The sequence below is a fragment of the Cervus elaphus genome, chromosome 8 (genome assembly GCF_910594005.1).
Source record: "Cervus elaphus chromosome 8, mCerEla1.1, whole genome shotgun sequence".
NCBI lineage: Eukaryota > Metazoa > Chordata > Mammalia > Artiodactyla > Cervidae > Cervus > Cervus elaphus.
Genome location: NC_057822.1, coordinates 54,304,065 through 54,327,000, shown reverse-complemented (window position 1 = coordinate 54,327,000; position 22,936 = coordinate 54,304,065). Strand labels below are relative to the sequence as shown.

The 22,936-nt window shown below is 42.5% G+C and overlaps 1 protein-coding gene across 4 annotated transcripts in view; it reads left to right on the top strand.

Moving 5' to 3' along the window:
• Window positions 1–22,936, top strand: part of MYO1B (myosin IB) — a 188,322-nt gene that overhangs the window by 27,617 nt on the left and 137,769 nt on the right. For all 4 annotated transcript variants that reach the window (XM_043910537.1, XM_043910538.1, XM_043910539.1 and 1 more), the window contains one exon: window positions 5,618–5,761. In XM_043910537.1, coding sequence (XP_043766472.1) covers window positions 5,627–5,761 — 135 coding nt within the window. In that variant the 5' untranslated portion in view covers window positions 5,618–5,626. Of the gene's footprint in view, window positions 1–5,617; window positions 5,762–22,936 lie in introns of those variants that run through there.

Genomic DNA, 22,936 nt, shown 5'->3' with positions numbered 1-22,936 from the left:
ACCTGTTATCAGTTGGTGAGCTTCTGGCTGGGCTAAACCAGTGCCCTGAGGTGGAGGTCCTGCCTCCAGGTTCCCCTGTGGTCCTCTAAAGGCTCCGCCAGTCATTGTATTTTGTGGATTGCTTTCTCCAAGGTTGGGAGAAAAAGATTGGTTTCACATAATATTGAAGATCGAACGGTGGTTTAATACTTATATTGGGCACAGTACTTGGTGTTCAAATCAGGCAAGGATTTTGGCTGGGTGCAATGCAGAAAGGATGTAGGAACTCACAGAATTGCTGAAAGGTCAGAGGACCAGGGAGGATACAGGCAGGAACCTCTGAAAGACTGGGGGACTGGGCAGCGGGCTCCATAGCAGAAGCCAGGGCCCGGGACCCACCTGGTCTTCATGCTGCTGTTTGTCATCATGTCCCGGGACTTCTGGTCATAGAAGGATGTGATTGGCTGTGCATAAGCCATGTTTGGGCTTTCCAGGTCGCTCAGTGGGTAAAGAGTCTGCCTGCAGTGCAGGAGATGTAGGAAACTGGTTTGATCCCTGGATCAGGAAGCTCCTCTGGAGGAGGGCATGGCATTCCACTCCAGTATTCTTGCCTGGAGAATCTCACGGACAGGGGAGGCTGGCGGGCTACAGTCCATAGGGTTGCAAAGAGTTGGAGACAAGACTGAAGTGACTTAGCACGCACACACTCATGCAGGCCATGTTCTTTGGGGGTGGAGAAAGCACGTCCGTCTCCTTCGAATTCTGTAGTGAGAATTGGGCATTACTTCTCACTAGTTACTTGTCATAAGGTAACTTGGACTCCCTGAAAGGGGGAAAAAAAGTAAAAGTAAAAGTTGCTCAGTTGTGTCTGACTCTTTGCCACCCCATGAACTGAAGAATAGACTCCATGGACTAGCCCACTGGGCTCCTCTGTCCATCTCCTGGAGAATCCAGGCAAGAATATGGAGTGAGTTGTCATTCCCATCTCCAGGGGATCTTCTTGACCCAGAGATCAAACCTGGGTCTCCTGTATCGCAGGTGGATTCTTTACTGGAATAGGATTGTATACAAGATAGTGTCTCCATTAAAAAAAAAAAAAAGGCAATGTCTCCTCTGGATACCCTTGTGGCTGCCCAACACCCAGATATGCCTTTCTTTCCATACTTCAGCTTAAGAAAATAAAATGCTCCAGCCAGCATCATGCAGCTCTTGCCTGTGTGGCTGAAAACATAGTTGCCCCTCCACAGAAGGTATCAAGAAGATCTCTTGTGTCTGTTGTCTTCTGTGGCCCCATCTAAAGTGGAGTGTAGGGGGTGATGGCTTTGTCATATTTTAACAGTTCTTGTTTTTAGTTTGTTTTATGAGTTGGAGGTCTTGGTTTTGATTGTCTTAAAGATTAAGCACTCGTCACTGTCAGCCAGACTCCCTTAAAAATGTTATTGGCTTACAAGGTTTACTGCTTCCATGGACTAATAAAAAACAGTATGTGTATGCTAAGTCGCTTCAGTCTTGTCCGACTCTTTGTGACCCCCTGAACTGTACCCCGCCAGGCTCCTCTGTCCATGGGATTCTCCAGGTGAGAAGACTGGAGTAGGTTACCATGCCCTCCTCCAGGGGATCTTCCCGAAACAGGGATCAAACCCATCTCTTACATCTCCTGCATTAGCAGGCAGGTTCTTTACCGCTAGTGCCACCTGGGAAGCCCCAATAAAAATTAGACATACTACCAACCCCTTAGGTTTTCAACCTAGAACCTGATCTGAGAACTTGTCTCTGGGCAGTTGGACCTGGCTTAGCTCTTGGTGAATGGAATCCAGCTGGGAATAGTTAAGCTTAAGAAGCAGTAGCGTCGGTGATACTTTCCCTGTGTTCCATCTTCATGGTGGGTGTGCTATCCAGTTCTCGGGCTGTAGAGATGAAACAGTTGGTTCTTGGGATACAGGACTTCTCCTCTGCATCTCCTGCCTCCGGGCAGATGACTCCTCTTAGAATCATGTGTTCTCCCCTTTGGCTTTCGGACAGGCTAGTTTTATAGCTTTCTTGTAGATCTTCAATGAGTAGCCCACACATAGCCTCGCTTTCTCACATTCTCAAAACTTGCAAGCACAAGGTTCATGTTTTAAGGCATAACAGTCCATGGTTTGGTCACCTGTTTCTCTGTTAAATATCGACGGTGATCTTGCCAGTCCAAATTAAGTAGGACTGTCCAAATAAGTAGGTCCTCATGCCTCCACCCTTGCGGCCTTGGCTTAGCCGGTTCATACTCTTTAGTGTGTTATTTACAATATTCTATTTCCTTGTGCCACTTTCTTTCATTGGATAAGATGCTTTCTGTCGAAAATAATAGAAAATCCAACTCAAACAACTTAAACGATAAGGACTTGCGAGCTGTGTGGCAGGCTTCAGGTGCAAACCTTTCCGGAAGTTTGTGATGTCACTGGGTTATTTTCTTTCCTTGCCCTCCTCTGTGTACTGTTTTCCTCCTCAGACTAGCTCCCTCATAAAAGCAGACCCCATGGACTGTAGCCTGCCAGGCTCCTCTGTCCATGGGATTTCCCAGACAATAATACTGGAGTGGGTTGCCATTTCCTTCTCCGGGGGATCTTCCTGACCCAGGGATCCAACCCGGGTCTTCTGCATTGCAGGCAGCCTCTTTACCATCTGAGCCACCCGGGGAACCCCAAAAGCAGTCATGGTCGCAGCAATTCCTAGTACCATGTCTGTAAACCATGCCACCCAGAGGTAGATGGAACCTTTGTCCTAGTACTCCAAGCCAAAACTTCAGGCTCAGTTAAATAACCAGCGCTGAGTCAGCTCTCGTGGCTGGGAGATGGAAATGTGTTCATTGTCACAGTCTAGATCACATGCTCTATTCCTGGACATGAGATATAAGTGGCTTCCTTGGAACAACGTGCATTCCCCTGGGGGGCTCTTGGGAAGGGTGCAGGTGATGAACTTGTATGCATCAAACACAAAGTGTCCTCGGTGCTCTCCATGTGTTCCCGTGTGGATTCTTTGGATAGTTTATGGAAACCTTGAGTTAGCAAGTGATTCTGAAATTTGTTCCCATAGTCAGTGTTGCTCCTTCAGAGAAGAAACAAATCAGTTTCTTTTGGCTGAACGAAATATACGGGCTAATTTTGTTGAGATGTCAGAGTGACCCAACCAGGCCTGGAGAGGGTAGTCAGGGAAATCAATTCATTTGTTTGAAGATAGGAAGTATCTCTGTGCCATTTTATCAGAGTTCCAGTTTCACCAGAATGAGAATGTTGGGAAGGGTATCACTGTTTGCTCCTCCAGAGAACCTACATGCTAAAAAAAAAAAAAAAAAACTGGTATGAAACAAAACTGTGCTGGCTGGACTAAGTGGATGTTGGTATCACCTTTTCACTTGGTTTTCTTTATTGTGGTATTTTGATTTGCAAAAGTTGTGTTTTCAGAGTTTTCCCCTTTTACCCACTGCCTATAGCAGCATTTGTTTTGCCCTCGCTCTTCAGATTGATTATAAAGTTGGGAAAGAAGTGTAAAAATTAGAACCCGTACTCTCGCTTGAAACTCATATTTGAAAGATGATGAAGCAGGTTTAATTACAGAGAAGCATTGGCTGCTTAATTACCTTACTGTTACTTGCCATGAAACTGTTGTCTTTCTGTAGCTGTTTCCATAAATAGACTTGATATACAGGAATCTACCCTGGGGCAAAGAGTTCCCATTTGGCCTCTTCACTTAATTCAAATTGCTGGGTTGAGGTGGTTATTTTTGAAACTCTTCTCAGGTTGACTTCCCCCTTAATCCCTAAGCCTTCTTCCCTCATCTGCCAAATTACATGTAATGTATCGCTGCTAGATTGCTTTTGGCATTTCTCAAGTCTGAGAACTTGAAATTTGATTAAAATGTTAATTTATTGCGACAGAGTTTGGGCACTCAGGTTCCTATTTCTGAACAGTCTCCGAGGACTGGTGTGGGCCCAGCCCTCTCTCTGGCTTCTGTGCATCTCTAGAGCTTGGCGGGTCCCCCACCTCCACCTGGTTGATTTTGAAATAGCCTGGCCTAGTTCAAGGTATGTGAAACTGTTCTTGGTGCGACCGTTGTTGGGCTTTAGCAATATCTGGGGCTGTTTATTCCAGGTATAGTTGGCATGATATTTAAAAAGATTAACAAAGAAGTTAACTTTGGTTTTCTTCTTTTGATTATTTAATAGTTCCTCATTGGTTGCTTTTGTTTATTGGAGAGCCTTGCTGCTGGTTCTTAGTCTCTCTTTTTTGGCTTTTCAGTACACACTTAAAATTTTTTTTAATGTTGTTATTGTTCAGTCACTCCGTCATGTCTGGCTCTTTGCAACCCCATGGACTGCAGCACGCCAGGCTTCCCTGTCCTTCATCATCTCCCGGAGCTTGCTCAAACTTAAGTCCATCGAGTCAGTGATGCCACCCAACCACCTTGTCCTCTGTTGTCCCCTTTTCCTCCTGGCTTCAATCTTTCCCAGCATCAGGGTCTTTTCCAATGAGTCAGCTCTTCGTATCTGGTGGTCAAAGTAGTGGAGCTTTAGTCTTTCAGCATCAGTCCTTCCAATGACTATTCAGAGTTGATTTCCTTTAGGATTAACTGGTTTGATCTCCTTATTGTCCAAGGGACTCTCAAGAGTCTTCTCCAACGCCACAGTTCAAAAGCATCAATTCTTCGGCTCTCAGCCTTCTTTACGGTCTAACTCTCACATCCATACCTGACTATTGGAAGAACCAAAGCTTTGACTAGATGGACCTTTGTTGGCAAAGCAAGGTCTCTTTGCTCTTCTAGGAGTGTGTCTGTTGGAATGAGCATTAAGAATACTGAGGCCACTCTTGGCAGGTTATATTATATAGGCAACCTCTGATTTTCAAGTGGGGTGTATTCTTTTGTATATCAGTCAGTGTTGACTCCTGGAATGAAGTTTCTCCCCATAGGTATAGTATTATAAATGGTGATTTTGTACTTTTAACACATAAATGTGACACAGTCCTAACTAACCATAAGCAAAATCTCGTTAACCTTTCTGAGCTTCCTTATCTTAAAATGGGTATAATGATAACAATTTACCTCATAGAATTGTGAGGATTAAATTAATTGATGCACAGAAAGTTCTTGAGATAGCATCTGCTTTACAGCAAGTACTCATCATTTTAAACACATTTTTTGGGAAAATGGCATTTTGCCTTTCATCATGGAATACTGGGTGATACCATTTGGGGCAGCAGGTTTCTGTGGGTTCAGGTCTGACATTGGTGGGCAAGGGCTGGTGGAAAGGGGTGGGTTGGGTTCTCTTGCTAGTGTTTCGCAACTTCTGGCTGGGGAGAGGCAGTGATCTAAAAGAAGGAAACGGCAATCCTGGCTACCTGGTGGCTCTTTCAGTAGAGGGACTTTGCTTGGGAAGATGATGACTGGGACTTCTAGCAGCTTGGCAGTGACTGCAGCCCTCCCCCAACCCCCCCTCACCCCCCAGTCTTCTGACGTAGGCTGTAGGGAGGGAGAGGTCACAACCATGGTAAGGCAAGTGAGGACCGTTTGGAACTAGCAGTGTTTCATTTCTTCGTTGGTACCAAGAACCCATCTGAACCAGTCTTGCTCATTTCAATTGTTCCTTTCTCTCTCTTTCCTACAGCAAGAGACTATGGCCAAGATGGAGGTGAAAACATCACTGCTGGACAATATGATTGGAGTTGGAGATATGGTTCTTTTAGAACCTCTCAATGAGGACACTGTCATCGACAACCTCAAGAAGCGCTTTGACCACAGTGAGATATATGTGAGTGTGCATGGAAGGTCATCTGGGGGGTTTAGACTTTGCATTTTATGGTGCAGAATGGGCTTCTCTTCCTCAGACTCTTCTTTTTTCTGTGTGTTTATTGGAGTCCAGAGGTATTTGTTAATACCCTCAGGAAGAATTTTGTGTTTGCTCACTTGGTGTGTGAGTAATGTTGATGAGAGTGGCCTGAGTCTCTTCCCACACATGGTGTCTGCTGACCGGGTAGAGTGTTGCGCTGGATGTTGAGAGTATTCAGAATTAAGTGGAAGACTCCGTTCTGCCCTTTGAGGGACATAAGCTCAGGAGGAAGTTTGAAATCCAGAAGTGTCTTCTTAGATACCTACATAAGATTAGTAGTCTAACCTTTGAGAAACCACTTATTGAAATGCAAGGCAGTCAACTGTCAAAAGAGAGAGAAACCTTCTTGACACTTGTAGTTAGTAGAGACAGGAGCAAATTACCAGCTACGAATATGTGTTTGGTCCCTGGAGATTTGGGAATAGTCATGTCCTGCTATACAAAAGTATCATGTCAGGCACAAGAATGAAAACAGAAATATATACAGTGATAGGAATTTTATGTTGTAAAAATTCTCTATGAAGAATTTCACAGTGTTACGCTGTCGAGTTTTTTAAATATATTTAAAATATGAATGACAAATGCTTTTACGTGCAGCTTTCTGGGAATTTGCAGAAAGCATAGAAATTTGCGTCTGCTCAGATAGAGACCTGGTGTTAACGAAACCGAGGAAATGGGGCAGTGATGCCCTGTACCAGCAGCTGAGAAGGAAACCAGTGGATTGGGTAGAAGTACTTTTGGTAGATCCCACATCACCTCTGAGTTCTGTTTCTTCCACTTTATAGTGTATCTGTGTCTAGATATGAATTGGTTTATTGAGACATGCTTCATGTTTTCCTATTAGTCTGGAAACAATAGGAAGAAATATAAATAAATAAAAAGAAGAGAACATAACTGATTTGTAACTTTTGTGGAACTAATATGTTTTAAAAATCATATGCAAAGCTATATTTTATGTCACATATAGTTTTCCTTTTCAGGTAGGCAGTCACGTTTCAAGGATAACTTTGGATAATTAATTTCTTAATGAAATAGGAGTCACCATCTGGGAATTGAACTTTTCATCTTTCTTGATTTGATTGTTGGAGATGGAGGAGGTTGACAGTAACAACGAGATATGTGGGTACTGCTTTGGAATGTTAATTGGGTAGCTGGCTACTAACCTGAGTTCAGAGATGCAGTTGTGTAAACCACGGGTCCAGGTGGACAAGGCCTAAAACGCTGTTGCTGTGGAACGGGCGAGGTGTGCTCTGGTTGGGCCCTGAGGCCCCGGTCACCTTTCCTCAGTCTGTAGCAGTTCGGCTTTCAGGTGGGAAAACTTAAATGGTTCTGCAGCTTTAATTGAAAGTGTGGTCTGATAGCAAATAAGAGACAGACTTTACACATTGGTCTTTCAGATGGAGATAGGAGAAATCAGTTACATCCCAACCTACGGCGGCTGATCGTTTTTCTTTTTGGCTCTGAGAAGCAGAATTGCCTTTCAGATGAATTGAGAATAGGTTGGAGAATAGAACATTACATGCATTCAAATACCTGATTTGTTGTGCCCACTAAAAATAAAACAATCTTCTTTTAAACAAAATGCCAAGTGTTAACATTCATGAGTTTTAGCAGACGAAATGTCTGGGTTTCAGCCTTACATAATTTTATTTTCTGCCATATTTTAGGAATGTTCTTTCTGGTATAAAACAAAAGTAGAAAATTTCTTTCTGCTTCCAGATATTCATATAATTAATGTTTTCCATGATACTTTGGACCTATCATTTCCATGATGTTTGTGCCTTCATTTTGTAACTTGAAACACACATCATATTGGAGGCTTAGGCATTCTCTATTTTAAGCAAATAAGAAAACAAATGGCTTACAGGGTAATGTGTGTTGTATGACTTTTTTTAAGATGGGGGGGTATATGATATGTACATATGTTTGTATATTTGTATGAATAAAAAGAAAGGCATGCTAACTTTCAGTTCAGTTCAGTTGCTCAATCGTGTCTGACTTTGGGACCCCCATGCACTGCAGCACGCCAGGTTTCCCTGTTCATTACCAACTCCAGGAGCCTACTCAAACTCATGGCCATTGCATTGGTGATGCCATCCAATCATCTCACCCTCTGCCATCTCCTTCTCCTCCTGCCCTCAATCTTTCCCAGCATCAGGGCCTTTTCCAGTGAGTCAGTTCTTCGCATCAGGTGGCCAAAGTATTGGAGTTTCAGCTTCAGCATCAGTCCTTCTAATGAATATTCAGGACTGATTTCCTTTAGGATTGACTGGTTGGATCTCCTTGCAGTCCAAGGGACTCTCAAGAATCTTCTCCAACAGCATAGTTCAAAACATCATTTCTTGGATGCTCAGCTTTCTTTATAGTCCAACTCTCACATCCCTACATGACTACTGGAAAAACAATAGCTTTGACTAGACAGACATTTGTTGACAAAGTAATATCTCTGCTTTTTAATATGCTATCTATGTTGGTCATAGCTTTTCTTGCAAGGAGTAAGCGTCTTTTAATTTCATGGCTGCAGTCACCATCTGCAGTGATTTTGGAGCCCCAAAAAGTAAAGTCTGCCACTGTTTCCCCTGTTTACCCATCTATTTGCTGTGAAGTGATGGGATCAGATGCCATAATCTTTGTTTTCTGAATGTTGAGCTTTAAGCCAGCATATTCACTCTCCTCTTTCACTTTCATCAAGAGGCTCTTTAGTTCTTCTTCACTTTCTGCCATAAGGGTAGTGTCGTCTACATATCTGAAGTTATTGATATTTCTCATGGCAATCTTGATTATAGCTTGTGCTTCATCCAGTGCAGCATTTCTCGTGATGTACTCTGAATATAAGTTAAATAAGCATGGTGACAGAATGGGAAAGACTAGAGATCTCTTCAAGAAAATTAGAGATACCAAGGGAACATTTCATGCAAAGATGGACACATTTAAGGACATAAATGGTATGGACCTAACAGAAGCAGAAGATATTAAGAAGAGGTGGCAAGAATACACAGAAGAACTATACAAAAAAGATCTGCACGACCCAGATAATCACGATGGTGTGATCACTCACCTAGAGCCAGACATCCTGGAATGTGAAGTCAAGTGGGCCTTAGGAAGCATCACTACGAACAAAGCTAGTGGATGTGGTGGAATTCCAGTTGAGCTATTTCAAATCCTGAAGGACGATGCTGTGAAAGTGCTGCACTCAATATGCCAGCAAATTTGGAAAACTCAGCAGTGGCCACAGGACTGGAAAAGGTCAGTTTTCATTCCAATCCCAAAGAAAGGCAATGCCAAAGAATGTTCAAACTACCATATAATTGTACTCATCTCACACGCTAGTAAAGTAATGCTCAAAATTCTCCAAACCAGGCTTTAGCAGTATGTGAACCGTGAACATCCAGATGTTCAAGCTGGTTTTAGGAAAGGCAGAGGAACCAAAGATCAAATTGCCAATATCCGCTGGATCATCAAAAAAGCAAGAGTTCCAGAAAAACATCTATTTCTGCTTTATTGACTATGCCAAAGCCTTTGACTGTGTGGATCACAATAAACTGTGGAAAATTCTTAAAGAGATGGGAATACCAGACCACCTGACCTGCCTCTTGAGAAACCTATGTGTAGGTCAGAAAGCAACAGTTAGAACTGGACATGGAACAACAGACCGGTTCCAAATAGGAAAAGGAGTACATCAAGGCTGTATATTGTCACCCTGCTTACTTAACTTATATGCAGAGTACATCATGAGAAATGCTGGGCTGGAAGAAGCACAAGCTGGAGTCAAGATTGCTGGGAGAAATATCAATAACCTCAGATATGCAGATGACACCACCCTTATGGCAGAAAGTGAAGAGGAACTAAAAAGCCTCTTGATGAAGGTGAAAGAGGAGAGTAAAAAAGTTGGCTTAAAACTCAGCATTCAGAAAACTAAGATCATGGCATCTGGTCCCATCACCTCATGGCAAATAGATGGGGAGACATGGAAACAGTGTCAGACTTTATTTTTCTGGGCTCCAAAATCACTGCAGATGGTGACTGCAGCCATGAAGTTAAAAGACGCTTACTCCTTGGAAGGAAAGTTGTGAGCAACCTAGACAGCATATAAAAAGCAGAGACATTACTTTGCCAACAACGGTCCGTCTAGTCAAGGCTGTGGTTTTTCCAGTGGTCATGTACGGATGTGAGAGTTGGACTGTGAAGATAGCTGAGCGCCGAAGAATTGATGCTTTTGAACTGTGGTGTTGGAGAAGACTCCTGAGAGTCCCTTGGACTGCAAGGAGGTCCAACCAGTCCATCCTAAAAGAGATCAGTCCTGGGTGTTCACTGGAAGGACTGATGCTGAAGCTGCAACTCCAATACTTTGGCCACCTCATGCGAAGAGTTGACTCATTGGAAAAGACCCTGATGCTGGGAGGGATTGGGGGCAGGAGGAGAAGGGGATGACAGAGGATCTGATGGTTGGATGGTATCACGAACTCAATGGGCATGATTTTGGGTAAACTCCAGGAGTTGGTGATGGACAGGGAGGCCTGTCGTGCTGGGATTCATGGGGTCGCAAAGAGTCGGACACGACTGAGTGACTGAACTGAACTGAAGTGACGTACTCCTTTCCCTATTTGGAACCAGTCTGTTGTTCCATGTCCAGTTCTAACTGTTGCTTCTTGACCTGCATACAGATTTCTTTGTATATTTGTATGAATAAAGAGAAAGGCAGGCTAACTTTAGAACCATGCTAACTTTAGTGTGGGTGGGTTTAGGCATGCTGACTTTAGTTGGGAGAGGGAATGTGATACAGGGACAGGAAACAGTTATTACTTTTTTAGACTCATGTATTATAAAATTTGTTAAGTCAAGCATGTTTTCTTTTTGTAATTAACAAAAAATACGGGACAATAAATTTGATTATCTCACCTCTGTAACCCCACAAATTGTATATACCACCCTTGGGAAATCTGTTGCTTGGTCTTTATTCTGATAATATTTCTGCTTTGCTTTTATTCATGGTTTGCTACAAAATTGTTTAGCCTGGTATCAATGGCCAAGTTAATAACAGGCAATATTTTACTATCTTGCATTTCACTTTGTTTTTTAATTCTTTCCCAGAAAGATATAGGTTTTTTCTTCTTTTTTTTTTTTTTTTTTTTTTTTAAAGTCCCTGTCGTAGTCACCTGGCTTTATTTCATTCTGTAAAAGTGTGTGATGGTCTTGGGTGGTCCATCATGCAAACATATTGAACAGTCATTTGTTTGTTTATGCTGTGGTTGATAAGGGGGCCAATGAATGGAAGGCTGTGTGGCTCAGACTTCAGAATTCTGGCTCTGCTCAGAGCTTTTGCAGCTCTAGATCAGAGGACGTGCTCTTCCATCCTGCCATCCACCCTCCTTCTGCCACCACCCCATCTACAGGTAAGAAATAGTCCCTTCCTTCACAGAGTTCTCACAGGATAAGAGTGATCACCTCTCTAGAACATTTATAATCCCTAGTGATCCTATCAGGTAAACCTGGAGCTCTGGGTAGGTCATTGAGTCACACATACTCGTCAATCCAAGTCACCACAGGTGACTGTGGCCAGGTGACCAGAAGGAGCTGAATGGCTTAAGAAAATGTTTACTCTGAGGTTTGGGGGAGGGTCAGCTTTTTCCGAAGTAGATGGGTTAACAGACTTGTGGGCAGGGCTGGTGGGGGAAGAAGAGGGTGGAAGGAATTGAGAGATTAGCACTGAAACATATACATTATCATATGTAAAATTAGATAGCCATTGGAAATTTGCTGTCTGATCCAGGGAGCTCAAATCTAGTGCTCTATGACCACCTAGAGGGCTGGGAGGTGGAAGGGGGATTCAGGAGGGCGGGAACATATGTATACCTATGGCTGATGCATGTTGTTAGATGGCAGAAACCGACACAATATTTTAAACCAGTTATCCTCCAATTAGAAATAAATTTAAATTAAAAAAAAAGCAACAACAAAATAGGTGGATTGTGTGTAAGTAGGTTAAATAGTCTACTGAATACCTCTCGATATGTTAGGAAGAGGGAAGAGGAGTTGATGCTGACTCTGCTGTCGGCCCCTCACAGGCTTGGTGCGTGCATGAAAGTCAGCGTGTCGGACTCTGCGAGTCCATGGAGTATACAGTCCATGGAGTTCTCCAGGCAAGGAGACTGGAGTGCATAGCCTTTCCCTTGTCCGTGGGATCTGCCCAATCCAGGGATCTGGGTCTCCGTCATTGCGGATGGTTTCTTTACCGGTTGAGCCACAAGGGAATCCCCACAGGCTTGGTTAGGGAATTCTGTAGTGAAGTGGCTTTATTGGTTGGTGGTGTTACCAGGCTGAAGGACACGCCCTGTGAGAAGCATTTATTATTGAAATTCTAAGCTTGAAGTGCACCCAGAGGCACACTTCTTAAGCTTTTTCTCCTGGCGAACTCCTCAAGGCAGGACAGAGTAAACAGGGGCCCCAGCGGAGGCGGGTGTAGTTGAAGTCCATCAACTTTAGGGAAATTGTGTTGAAATCTTTGCTCCTGAAGTCATCTCGAGTTTTCTTTTAATCTGTGATGTATATGGTTTTTTTTAAAATCTGCTATGCTTCTTGCAGCCCTCCTTTTGAATAAGTGTTTTTGGTGCTGACAAGCACTTTGAGTTTGTTTTCTATCTGAATTGTCAGGATGGGGATCATCTAGCTGTCAAAGTCTGAATTAGTCCAGTTTTAGGATCTCCTGTTCAACGAATTGTAGCTGTAAAAGGACTGCTTTGAAAGTCTTGATAAAAATTGTCTTGATCTTTAGAAACTGGTACTAGAATTGGGATCCTCATAAAAGTAGGATCTGGTATTTTCTGAAAGATGCTAATGCATGCTTCAGGATTGTCTGTTCTTTGCTTTGAGCTGGGTTTACACACTGATTAAAGCTGGAGTTGGTTTATCACTCTGTCTGTAGTCGGGCAGAGTCTCTAAATCTGAGACAGTTCCAGATATTGACGTGGTCCTTGTGGGAAGACTGTTCCACTGGAGAGGGAGGAGGATCAGGTGACAACAGGTAGAGGGCATGTTGGTCCGATGGGGTAACGGGTAGAATCAGAGACTGTTTGCTTTGATTCCTCACTCGTAGCAGATGTGGTGCAGGCTGGGCCCAGCTGCGGGGCAGGCCGGTGCTCCGTGGGCTCGGTCAGTGGTGGGAAATGCTGGCTCTGACATTCCTGATCCCTGCTCTGCCGTATTCTTTTCTGTCCTGTCAGGCCTTCTTCTGGTGCCCTGCCCCCACCCTCAGCCAGATGGGAGAGTGGCAGGGTTTCGGGTGGACTAGTAAATGCAGGAGACCCAGCTAGACGTGATGCTGTTTTTAGGGTGACTGGTCAGGACTGTGGTTCTGTTCCGGAACAGGAAAGGTGCAATTTAGGCAAGAACAAGGCTCAGGGCAAATTTGGAAACTAAAGAACCAAGGCGTCCATCCTCTGACAGGAAGTATTTTTGATGCTGACAAGTAGATTTAGTTTGTTTTCTATCTGACTGTCAGGTGGGGATCATCTAGATATAGAGGTTTGAATTAGTCCAATTTTAGGATCTTAAGTCAAACTAATTGTAGATAAGATTGCTTTCAAAATCTAGTAAAAATTATCTTAATTTTTAGAAGTCAGTAGTAAGATTAGGATATCTGTAAGGATGAGATTCAGTGCTCTTATGAAAGATATTTAAATGTAATTATATTTGGTTTAAAATATTGCAAAGCAAGTGAAAATAATCCTGGTTAACATTTATATGTTTATTTGAAGTGTCAAAGTCACTTTTCATTTATGCACATGAAAATTCCTACCTCCTGAGGATAACATTTATTCTTGAGAATTTGGTATAAATGGTGTACTATTTTTCTCTTGCTGCAGAATAGATTGCCTCAGATTTAGTGACCTAAAATAATGTTCATTTATTATCTGACTCTTTTTGTGGGACGGCTTAGCTGGGTCCTCTGCTCTGGGCCTCAGAAGGCTGCCATCAAGGTATCAGCCAGGACTGCAGTCTCATTGGAGGCTCGTCTCTTTTCCCGGCCCACAGCGTTGTTGGCAGAGTTCAGATGTCCACTTACTGTTATTCCTGCTACCTAGATGTTCTCCAGCTTTTTTTTTTTTAATTTCCTTTAAACAGCCTTAAAAAAACTACAAAAATAACAAATGCTTTTGGGAGAACAAACAAACAAACAAAAAACAGGTAGTATAGGGATACATAACATAAAAATGTAATTTTCTTACTTCAGGACCCATTTCTAGAAGTAATGCTAGTTAGGTAGGTCATCTTCCAGATCATGTAAGTTTGATTTAAAATGAAAATTTTTTGTTTTGTTTTGTTTTAAAGTTGGAAGTAGGAGGTTCTCCTTCGTCTGAGTGGGTCAGTCTTTCTCAGAGAACCCAGACCCAGCAAATTTGTGTGAAACAAGAGCCTTCTTTAATGCCACCTCCCGTCCTGCCTTAACCAAATAGGGGAAGAAGGAGGGACTCCTCAGCTGGTGGAGTGAAATGCCTAGACTTCAGTGTGTGTGAGGGCTTCGTGGTGAGCATAGTCTGCCTGCTTGGTTGGCTGAAAAGGTAGATTGTTAAGGAAACATGAAGAACAAATAATGTGTTTTCAGGAGTGTAGCTTTGGTGTTTGGAATGGAGCCATAGCATTAGGAAGCTAAACAAAGCTGGTGAAAAGCAGCAGATCACAAGGCTGTTGTGTCTACTTTCTGAGCACAGTCTAACTCTTGGACTGCTTTTCAAAACAATTAGTTTTTGGTAAAAGTTTGCCAGTTTCAACCTGTCCAAGCTCTCTTAAAACCTTTGGTGATGGGAAAAATTTTTCCTCTTTAAACTTGCAAAATGGACACATGTTTATCTGTTATTTGCCAAGCCTAGAGAGTTGTTTCATCATGCAGGCACTATCTGGTACTTGATATATTTGTTTAATATTCATAATATATTAATGTAAATGTTCTGATTGAAGTCATATCTGAAGTTCGATTTGGAGGGAAATTAAGGCTTCTCTGGTGGCTCAGCCATAAAGAATCTTACTGCAGTACAGGAGACCTGGGTTCAATCCCTGGGTCGGGAAGATCTTCTGGAGAAGGAAATGGCAACCCCCTCCAGTGTTCTTGGGATTCCCTGGTGGCTAAAATGATAAAGAATCTGCCTGCAATGCAGGAGACCTGGGTTCGATCCCTGGGTCGGGAAGATCCCCCGGAGAAGGAAATGGCAACCCACTCCAGTGTTCTTGCCTGGAGAAGCCCATGGACAGAGGAGCCTGATGGGCTCCAGCCCATGTATGGGGTTGCAAAGAGCTGGGCACAACTGAGTGACTAACACAGAGTGTTTAAGTTTTACTAAAGTCTTATGCACTGTAGATTTTAAAACTATCTTCATTTTACATATGAAGAAAGAGGCTCAGCAAGACTTAAGTAACCTGACCAGGATCACACAGTGGTAAGAGATAGTGCAGGGATTCACACCCAGAAAGTCTGGATTGGTAGTTCTTACTAACAGTCCTGCTGACTTTACAGTTACCATGCACATCAGTGATACCACTAATAGGGAAGGATTCTCAGCCTGCAGAGTGCTGTTCAACATAATTGAATATGATACTGAAGAATGTGTGGGTTTGGAGCGAGGCAGTCTCAACAACCCAGACAGACAATGGAAGTGATAATCAGTATTCCTGCCATGTGTTGAGTGAGCATTCATTGGTGCAGTGACATGCACTATTCTGGCAGGGAGCAAGTATGTTCAGTTCTAAACTAGGTGTTTGCTAGTCAAAGAAAAGTGACAGCAACCTTTAGGATGGTGTTTTTATCTCTGGAAGATGGGAGAAGATCTTGGGAGGAAATTGTTTTTCATCCTGTTCATCGGACAGCTGCATGTGGTCCTTTACCTTTGAGAGCATAGCGTAGGGCGACTTCCTTCCTGGTGGTCCAGTGGTTAAGACTCTGTGCTTTCACGGCAGGATCTTAAAAAAAGAAGATGGAGCACAGAGTAGAGGGAACAATTCAGCACAGGAGACGTTTGCTCAGTTCACGTGGCTGATTCAGCCCTCACTTCTACATATGTGTTTATTTCTGCTCTTACACCTATAGTGCAGATAGGTATTAATGATAAACCTGATTTCTAAGGAGAGGCTCTTGTGTTCCTTTAGCTCTGTCGTGGAGAGGTGGAGGGTGAGACACCATGTGGTATATCGGGAAAGGCATGGGCCAACAGACCAAGGTTGTATCTTGGCCACTCACAACCACTGTGACCACTGAAGTAAGTGCTGGTCAGTTCTTTCATCTATAATATAGGTGTCTTGATGCTTATCTTGTTCAGTTGTGTTGGACATTAAGGGGCATTTTAGCCCAGTGCTTGACACATAGTTGGAGTGGAGTACCTAGTTGGGGCCATGACCATCAGAAAATCTTAGAAACCCAGAATGACTTTAGTCCAAGATTTTGGACCCTGAGATTTTCTTATAAGCAGAGTATTTCTCTCTCTCTCTCTCTCCCCTTCTCTGACTCTTTCTTTGTCTGTCCGCACTCCCTTTTTCCCCTCGCCCCTCTTTCTTTGGTATTCATCATACAGATTTCATTTTTGTTGGATTGTTGTTATTGTTGTTTAGTCTCTAAGTCGTGTCTAACTTTATCGTGGCCCCATGGACTGTAGCCTGTCAGGCTCCTCTGTCTACGGGATTTCCCCAGGCAAGAATACTGAAGTGGGTTGCCATTTCCTTCTCCAAGGGATCTTCCTGACCCAGGGATAGAATCTGAGCTTCCTGTATTAGCAGGTGAATTCTTTACCACTGAGCCACCAGGGAAGCCTTTTGGTTGGATTACTACTTTCAATTAGCTGCATAATATTATTTTCAAGACTTGTAGCTGGTAGCAAAGCTGTAATGTGGGACCACTCTGTACCTTCGTTAACAGAGTCTTTTTTTTTTTTTTTTCTTTTTTTGTTTTTTTTACTTTTTTTTTTTTTTTTCTTTTTTTTTTTTTTATTAGTTGGAGGCTAATTACTTCACATAACAGAGTCTTAAAATTGGTACATATTTGGAAAATACTTATTCATTACAGAGTTTATTTCAGTGAAGATGAGGTAGTATTGTGTTATCCTGCTCTGAAATAAAACTGCCCGAGGTGATATTTTTAGTTGGTATTTCAGTGTAGCATAGAACTCATATATAGTTCCTTAATTCATAGTCTGAAATGACTGGCAGCCCAAGAACAAAGGATTATCATATGGTGGTTAAGGCATGTCTCAGACTAGATTGTCAGGGACCAGGCTCACCTGACAAGCCTGCTAATCCAAGGCCAGTGATTGATGGCAAAGCATAGATAAAAAGATGAACAGGGCTTGATTCTTTCCTCCAACTTTGAGTTGAGAAATACTGTGAAAAAAAAAAAAATCAACAGGAGAAGATGCTGGCATTCATGACGTGGTGAGGTCATGGTGGGCCATGTACAGGCAGAAACTGTGAATAAGTCTTTGCAGTGGGCCAGCTATGGAGTAGAAAGTGAGAATACCAGTCAGTAGCAGAAAAAGCAGAAACTTGAGCAGGGGATGAGCACGGGATGAGCACGGGATGAGCACATGGATACTGTACCTGGAAAGGAAGTCTTCACAAACTCATGTTGCTTTAATCTGTAATGCACTCTTACACTCATCGACACTCACTCTTGGGTGGGCTTGGGTCCCAGCTTTTCTGGTAGCTCAGTGATGGGTTCCTCAGGGAGTTCGTGAGTGTGTCTTTATTTTTCACATAGGCAGACAGCTTTTCACAACTTTGAACTGTGTCCAAAAAATCAACTGAAGAGTTTGGTAGACCAAGCTGTCTTTCAAAAACCAATTAAGACAGATGTCTAAATTAAAAATGCTGTGGCACGTAATGTCTTAATGTCTTGTGATCAAATTCCCAAGATCCAAGACCCAAGAAGAGGGTAAATTCCTCCATGTGAGGTGAGTAGCGTGTTGTCATCGCTGCAGATTCCACCAGCTTTTCTTGTCTAGGTATTTTCTGTATCTCAGGCTTTTCATACCCACTTCATTAAGACCGTACATACCTCATGCACCCCTCTGATATTGACAACTCACCTGTTCCCTGTACACAGAGACCATTTGGTAAGACCATTTGGTAAGCATCATAGGGCTCATTGATGAATTTAACTGAGATACTCGAGTCCGGAATTGGCTGTTTATAATAGCCAGTAGATTCCAGTGGAGTCAAACTGTGAGTTTCCCTAATCAGAGTAGATAATATTTATGGAATAGTTGCTGTGTGTCGGGCGCTGTGGTTTGTGCTTTAACACATGATCTCACTTAACCCTCAGATCTTGTCCTCCTTGTCCAGAGACGCAGCTGCAGTTGGAGAGGTTCAGTAATGCACCCAGGTTCACACAAGCGCTGAAAAGCCTTGCTGGTAACATCTGAAGCCTTGTGATGTGACGGCCTGGAATCTTGAGCATAAAGTGCAACATCTGAGTCAGGATGTTGCAGTTCAGTGGCTCAGTCGTGTCCGACTCTTTGCGACCCCATGGACTGCAGCATGCCATGCTTCCCTGTCCTCCACTGTCTCCTGGAGTTTGTTCAAGTTCATGTCCATTGAGTGGTGATGCCATCCAACCATCTCATCCTCTCCCGCACTGTTTTCCTTCTGCCTTCAATTTTTCCCAGCCTCAGGGTCTTTTTCAATCAGTTGGCTCTTTGCTTCAGGTGGCCAGTGTATTGGAGCTTCAGCTTTAGTATCAGTCCTTCCAATGAATATTCAGGGTTAATTTCCTTTAGGACTGAATGGTTTTATCTCTTGCAGTCCAAGGGACTCTCAAGAATCTTCTCCAGCACCACAATTCGAAACCCTTTTTAATGGTCCAAGGGTGACTTGGGTTCAAATTCAGTCAGTTTCATCATCTAATAACCCCTTCACCCTACACACTGACTTTTACTTCAAAACTGCCTCCAGACTGAAGCTCAAACTCTTCACCTTGACATTTCAGGCTGTCTACAGTTTGATCCCAGTCTTATTTTCTAGGCTGTTATTCACAGAAGGTCTTTGTTCAAGATAAGCTGTTTGTTTCTCTTCGTCTGAAGTGTGGCTGGGTGGGCCTTTATGTTGCTATCCATGTTTTAATCCTTGTTATAGCATGTGTCAAATTTCCTTTTTTTTAAAGGCTGAATAATATTCCATTATATCTGTATACCATATTTTGTTTACCCATTTATCCATCTGTGGACACTTGGGTTACTTCCACCTTGTGGCACTTGTGAGCCAAAGTTGAACCTGGGTGTGAAGATATTTGGTTTGAGGCTCCAGCAATTCATAGTTTAAAAAAAAAATACATTTGAAGCATATAACAATCTTAGCAAAAAATTTTTTTTAAAGAGGAGGGTTCAACTGTGATCTGAAAACCAAATCTCATGCTACTATTTGGGGGAATGCTACTTGATCTGAATTTTGTCCATCCTTTTAGACCTGCCCAAGTCCTCCAACTTCTGGGACATTCTCGGGTCTCTGCAGTTGACAGTGACGTTCATTTAAACCCAAAGCACTCCTTTAGAAAGAAGACTAATGCATTCATTTAGCTATCAGTTCAGTTCAGTCACTCAGTCGTGTCCGACTGTTTGCAACCCTATGAACCACTGCATGCCAGGCCTCCCTGTCCATCACCAACTCCCAGAGTCCACCCAAACCCATGTCCATTGAGTCGATGATGCCATACAACCATTTCATCCTCTGTCGTCCCCCTCTCCTCCTGCCCTCAATCTTTCCCAGCATCAGGGTCTTTTCCAATGAGTCAACTCTTCACATCAGGTGGCCAAAGTATTGGAGTTTCAGCTTCAACATCAGTGCTTCCAGTGAGCACCCAGGACTGATCTCCTTCAGGATGGACTGGTTGGATCTCCTTGCAGTCCAAGGGACTCTCAAGAGTCTTCTCCAACACCACAGTTCATTTAGCTGAATCACTTAAATCCTATTTCATCTGTTTTTGTGGCTAGGATGGATAACCCTTAAACTTTATGTTTTATGATATAGAAGTCTCACCTCCTAAGCTCTGTTATAATCTCAGGGCACAGGCCACAGGAGTGTTTTACATTTTCATTGTGCCTAATACGATGTTTTGCATAAAGAAGGCTCTTGAAAAATTTGCCGCTTACTTGTTAAACACTGTAGCCTAAATTCAGTCAAGACAATGTGGTGTGCAGCCTTGTGAAAGGTTATTTTTACTTTACTTGAGTCCTGACCCATTCTGGATTTGAACTATTATTACTTTAGAGGTGAAAATAACATAACTTGAAGACTGGGACTTGGAGAACCCCAACATATTCTTGAATGTTTTTTGATGAAATTTTAGACTAAATAGCATTAAGTAAAAGGAAAGTTATGACCAGCCTGGATAGCATATTAAAAAGCAGAGACATTACTTTGCCAACAAAGGTCCGTCTAGTCAAGGCTATGGTTTTTCCAGTGGTCATGTATGGATGTGAGAGTTGGACTGTGAAGAAAGCTTAGCGCCGAAGAATTGATGCTTTTGAACTGTGGTGTTGGAGAAGACTCTTGAGAGTCCCTTGGACTGCAAGGAGGTCCAACCAGTCCATCCTGAAGGAGATCAGTCCTGGGTGTTCACTGGAAGGACTGATGCTGAAGCTGCAACTCCAATACTTTGGCCACCTCATGCGAAGAGTTGACTCATTGGGAAAGACCCTGATGCTGGAAGGGATTGGGGGCAGGAGGAGAAGGGGACGACAGAGGATGAGATGGTTGGATGGCATCACCGACTCGATGGACATGAATTTGAGTGGACTCTGGGAGTTGGTGATGGACAGGGAGGCCTGTCATGCTGTGATGCATGGTGTCGCAAACAGTCGGACACGACTGAGCAACTGAACCGAACTGAAACTATTTAAATTAACATGACCTGTTCCATTGCCACCTTGCTGATTCGTTTCTCTCAAGTTAAAAGGATGATCGTGACACAGTGTCTTGCGTTTCTTCAAGTTGTAGGCACAGCTTTATGTGCTGGGATAAATAATGGAAAAAAAATTCTTTTCCGTTGAGATAAAAAATTTTCCTGTAACTAGAAGATCTTCTCTCCCCTTTTCTGTTTTGTTTATTTCTGGTGACGTAAGGATGTCCGAATTCTTCCAATAGTCAGAAAGAGGCTTCTGCCCAACAGAGTCACTCTGTTATACAAAGGTGAAGACCCCGTTGTAAAGCAGTGTACAACACAAGTTCCTGTGATGAGGTGTTCTTGGCCACTTTTTGCCAAAGCTTCCCAGGCCTGACAGCAGCATGGATTGTGTGCTCTCATGAAAAGAGAACAGATTCTTGGCTTCTTGTCCTGATTCCACTTTTGTTAGATAATGTGGTCATAGCACTTAACTTCTTTGTGTTCCATTGTTAAGGACATTGAGATGGAGACTTCATTTCTGTCTCATGGGGATTTAGGAAGAATTTAGTAAAGAGGTGCTTCAGTGTATATTATATACCAGAAACTTCAATAACTGTGGGGGGTGAGTTTTTAAGAGGCCACGGTGACTGTAAATAAATGGCTAAAATTCGTTCTGAAGAAAGGAAGAAGCTGGCATATGGGATGCCAAATTAGAGCCTCAGCAGAACAGGGGCTTCAAAAATATTTTGGAAGAATCTGATACTTGAAAAGAAGCCTCCAAGTAATCACCATGGTGAAAAGAAGTCACTATAGGATTTCCTATGTTATTTATGGTTTAGTTATAGTTTTATTTTCAATTTCATATGGGGAATTGAAATACAAGCTTTCAGGGTTAGGGCTTCTAAATATCTTAATGTTGCACTGCGAAGAACTATGATATGAAGATGTGACACCTTTGTGACTGTTCTGTATGTTTGCTAGCGTTTGGTGAACTTGGCATTTTGGAAGAATATGTATACACTTCTGCATAGTTGAGACACACAAAATATTAAAACTGTGCTTTCCTTTTTAACTTGAAAAAAAAGTGTTTCTGGTTAGATATCTTTCCAAAATGTATTGCATGTGTCCTTTCAACAGAAACAGAATACTGTCTCTCATTTTGGCCCTTCTTGTTAGTTAGGCTGTATTCTGACTCAGTGCTGTAATAAAGCGCTCGGCTCACTGAGCTGAGGTATTGGCTCTTATTCTAAATGACTCTTCAGTTTGATACTTTTAGAATTAGTTTGACCAGTTCTTACTCCTTTTCTTTCTTTTTTTGCTTTTCTCTCTTTTTTTCCCTTGTTTCCCCTCTGTCTCTCTTTTTCCATTAGTGGCTGTTGTTTCTTTCCTTAGGGTGGGAACTTGTAATCTGGTGTATTGACTGTATGCAAACTCTTATGTGCATATTACATGTGTGTTTTTTGGAGAGAGAAGGTTCATAGCTTTCACTGGCATCTCAAAGCCATCGACAGCTAAAAAAAGATGAAGTGCTCTGTTAGCAGTACTTTTTAAACTACAAGATTGAGCCTTTAAGTGATGGAAACCATTTAGTGGGTTAGGACCAGCAGTTTTAAAACATCTTGTAATGAAAATTAATAGTGTTGAACAAAGAATATCAGTACTTATTGCATATGATAAGGATATTTATGGTTTTGTGAAACTTTTATTTCATACATATGTATACATGTATGTGTATGTAAATTACATTCAAGCACAAGTACTTGGTTGTGATGAAAATTATTTTTACACTGAGTCATAGTCAAAGGTTTGAAACATACTGCCATGGGAAGGCCCCCGTTTACAGGTGCAGCCTCTGTTTCTCTGTGGTGTACTGAGATGCCATATGCTGAGTTTATTATAAATGTGGCTAAGATGAAAGTAATTGAAGCTGGGAGAATTTTCTTTTGTTTTTGAAGTGTTCATGGAATTAATTACATAGGACAATTTAAATAGAAGATAGGCCAATGCAGCTGTGTTTGAAAGTAAAACCTGGTCCTCTGAGCCCTGAGGGTGAAGGCTCCAAGCACTATTTTTAACCTTGGTTACTTGGTTCTTTTTCTGGGGACACTGTTAAAGATGCTAATGCCTGGCCTTTCTCTAGACAGTTGATATTTCTGAGGATGGGCTTCTGGAAGAACTTTCCTATAGAATGAAATGCATGGTCCTTGGGCTATATGTCTGTCAGGGCCCTTTCCTCTGGA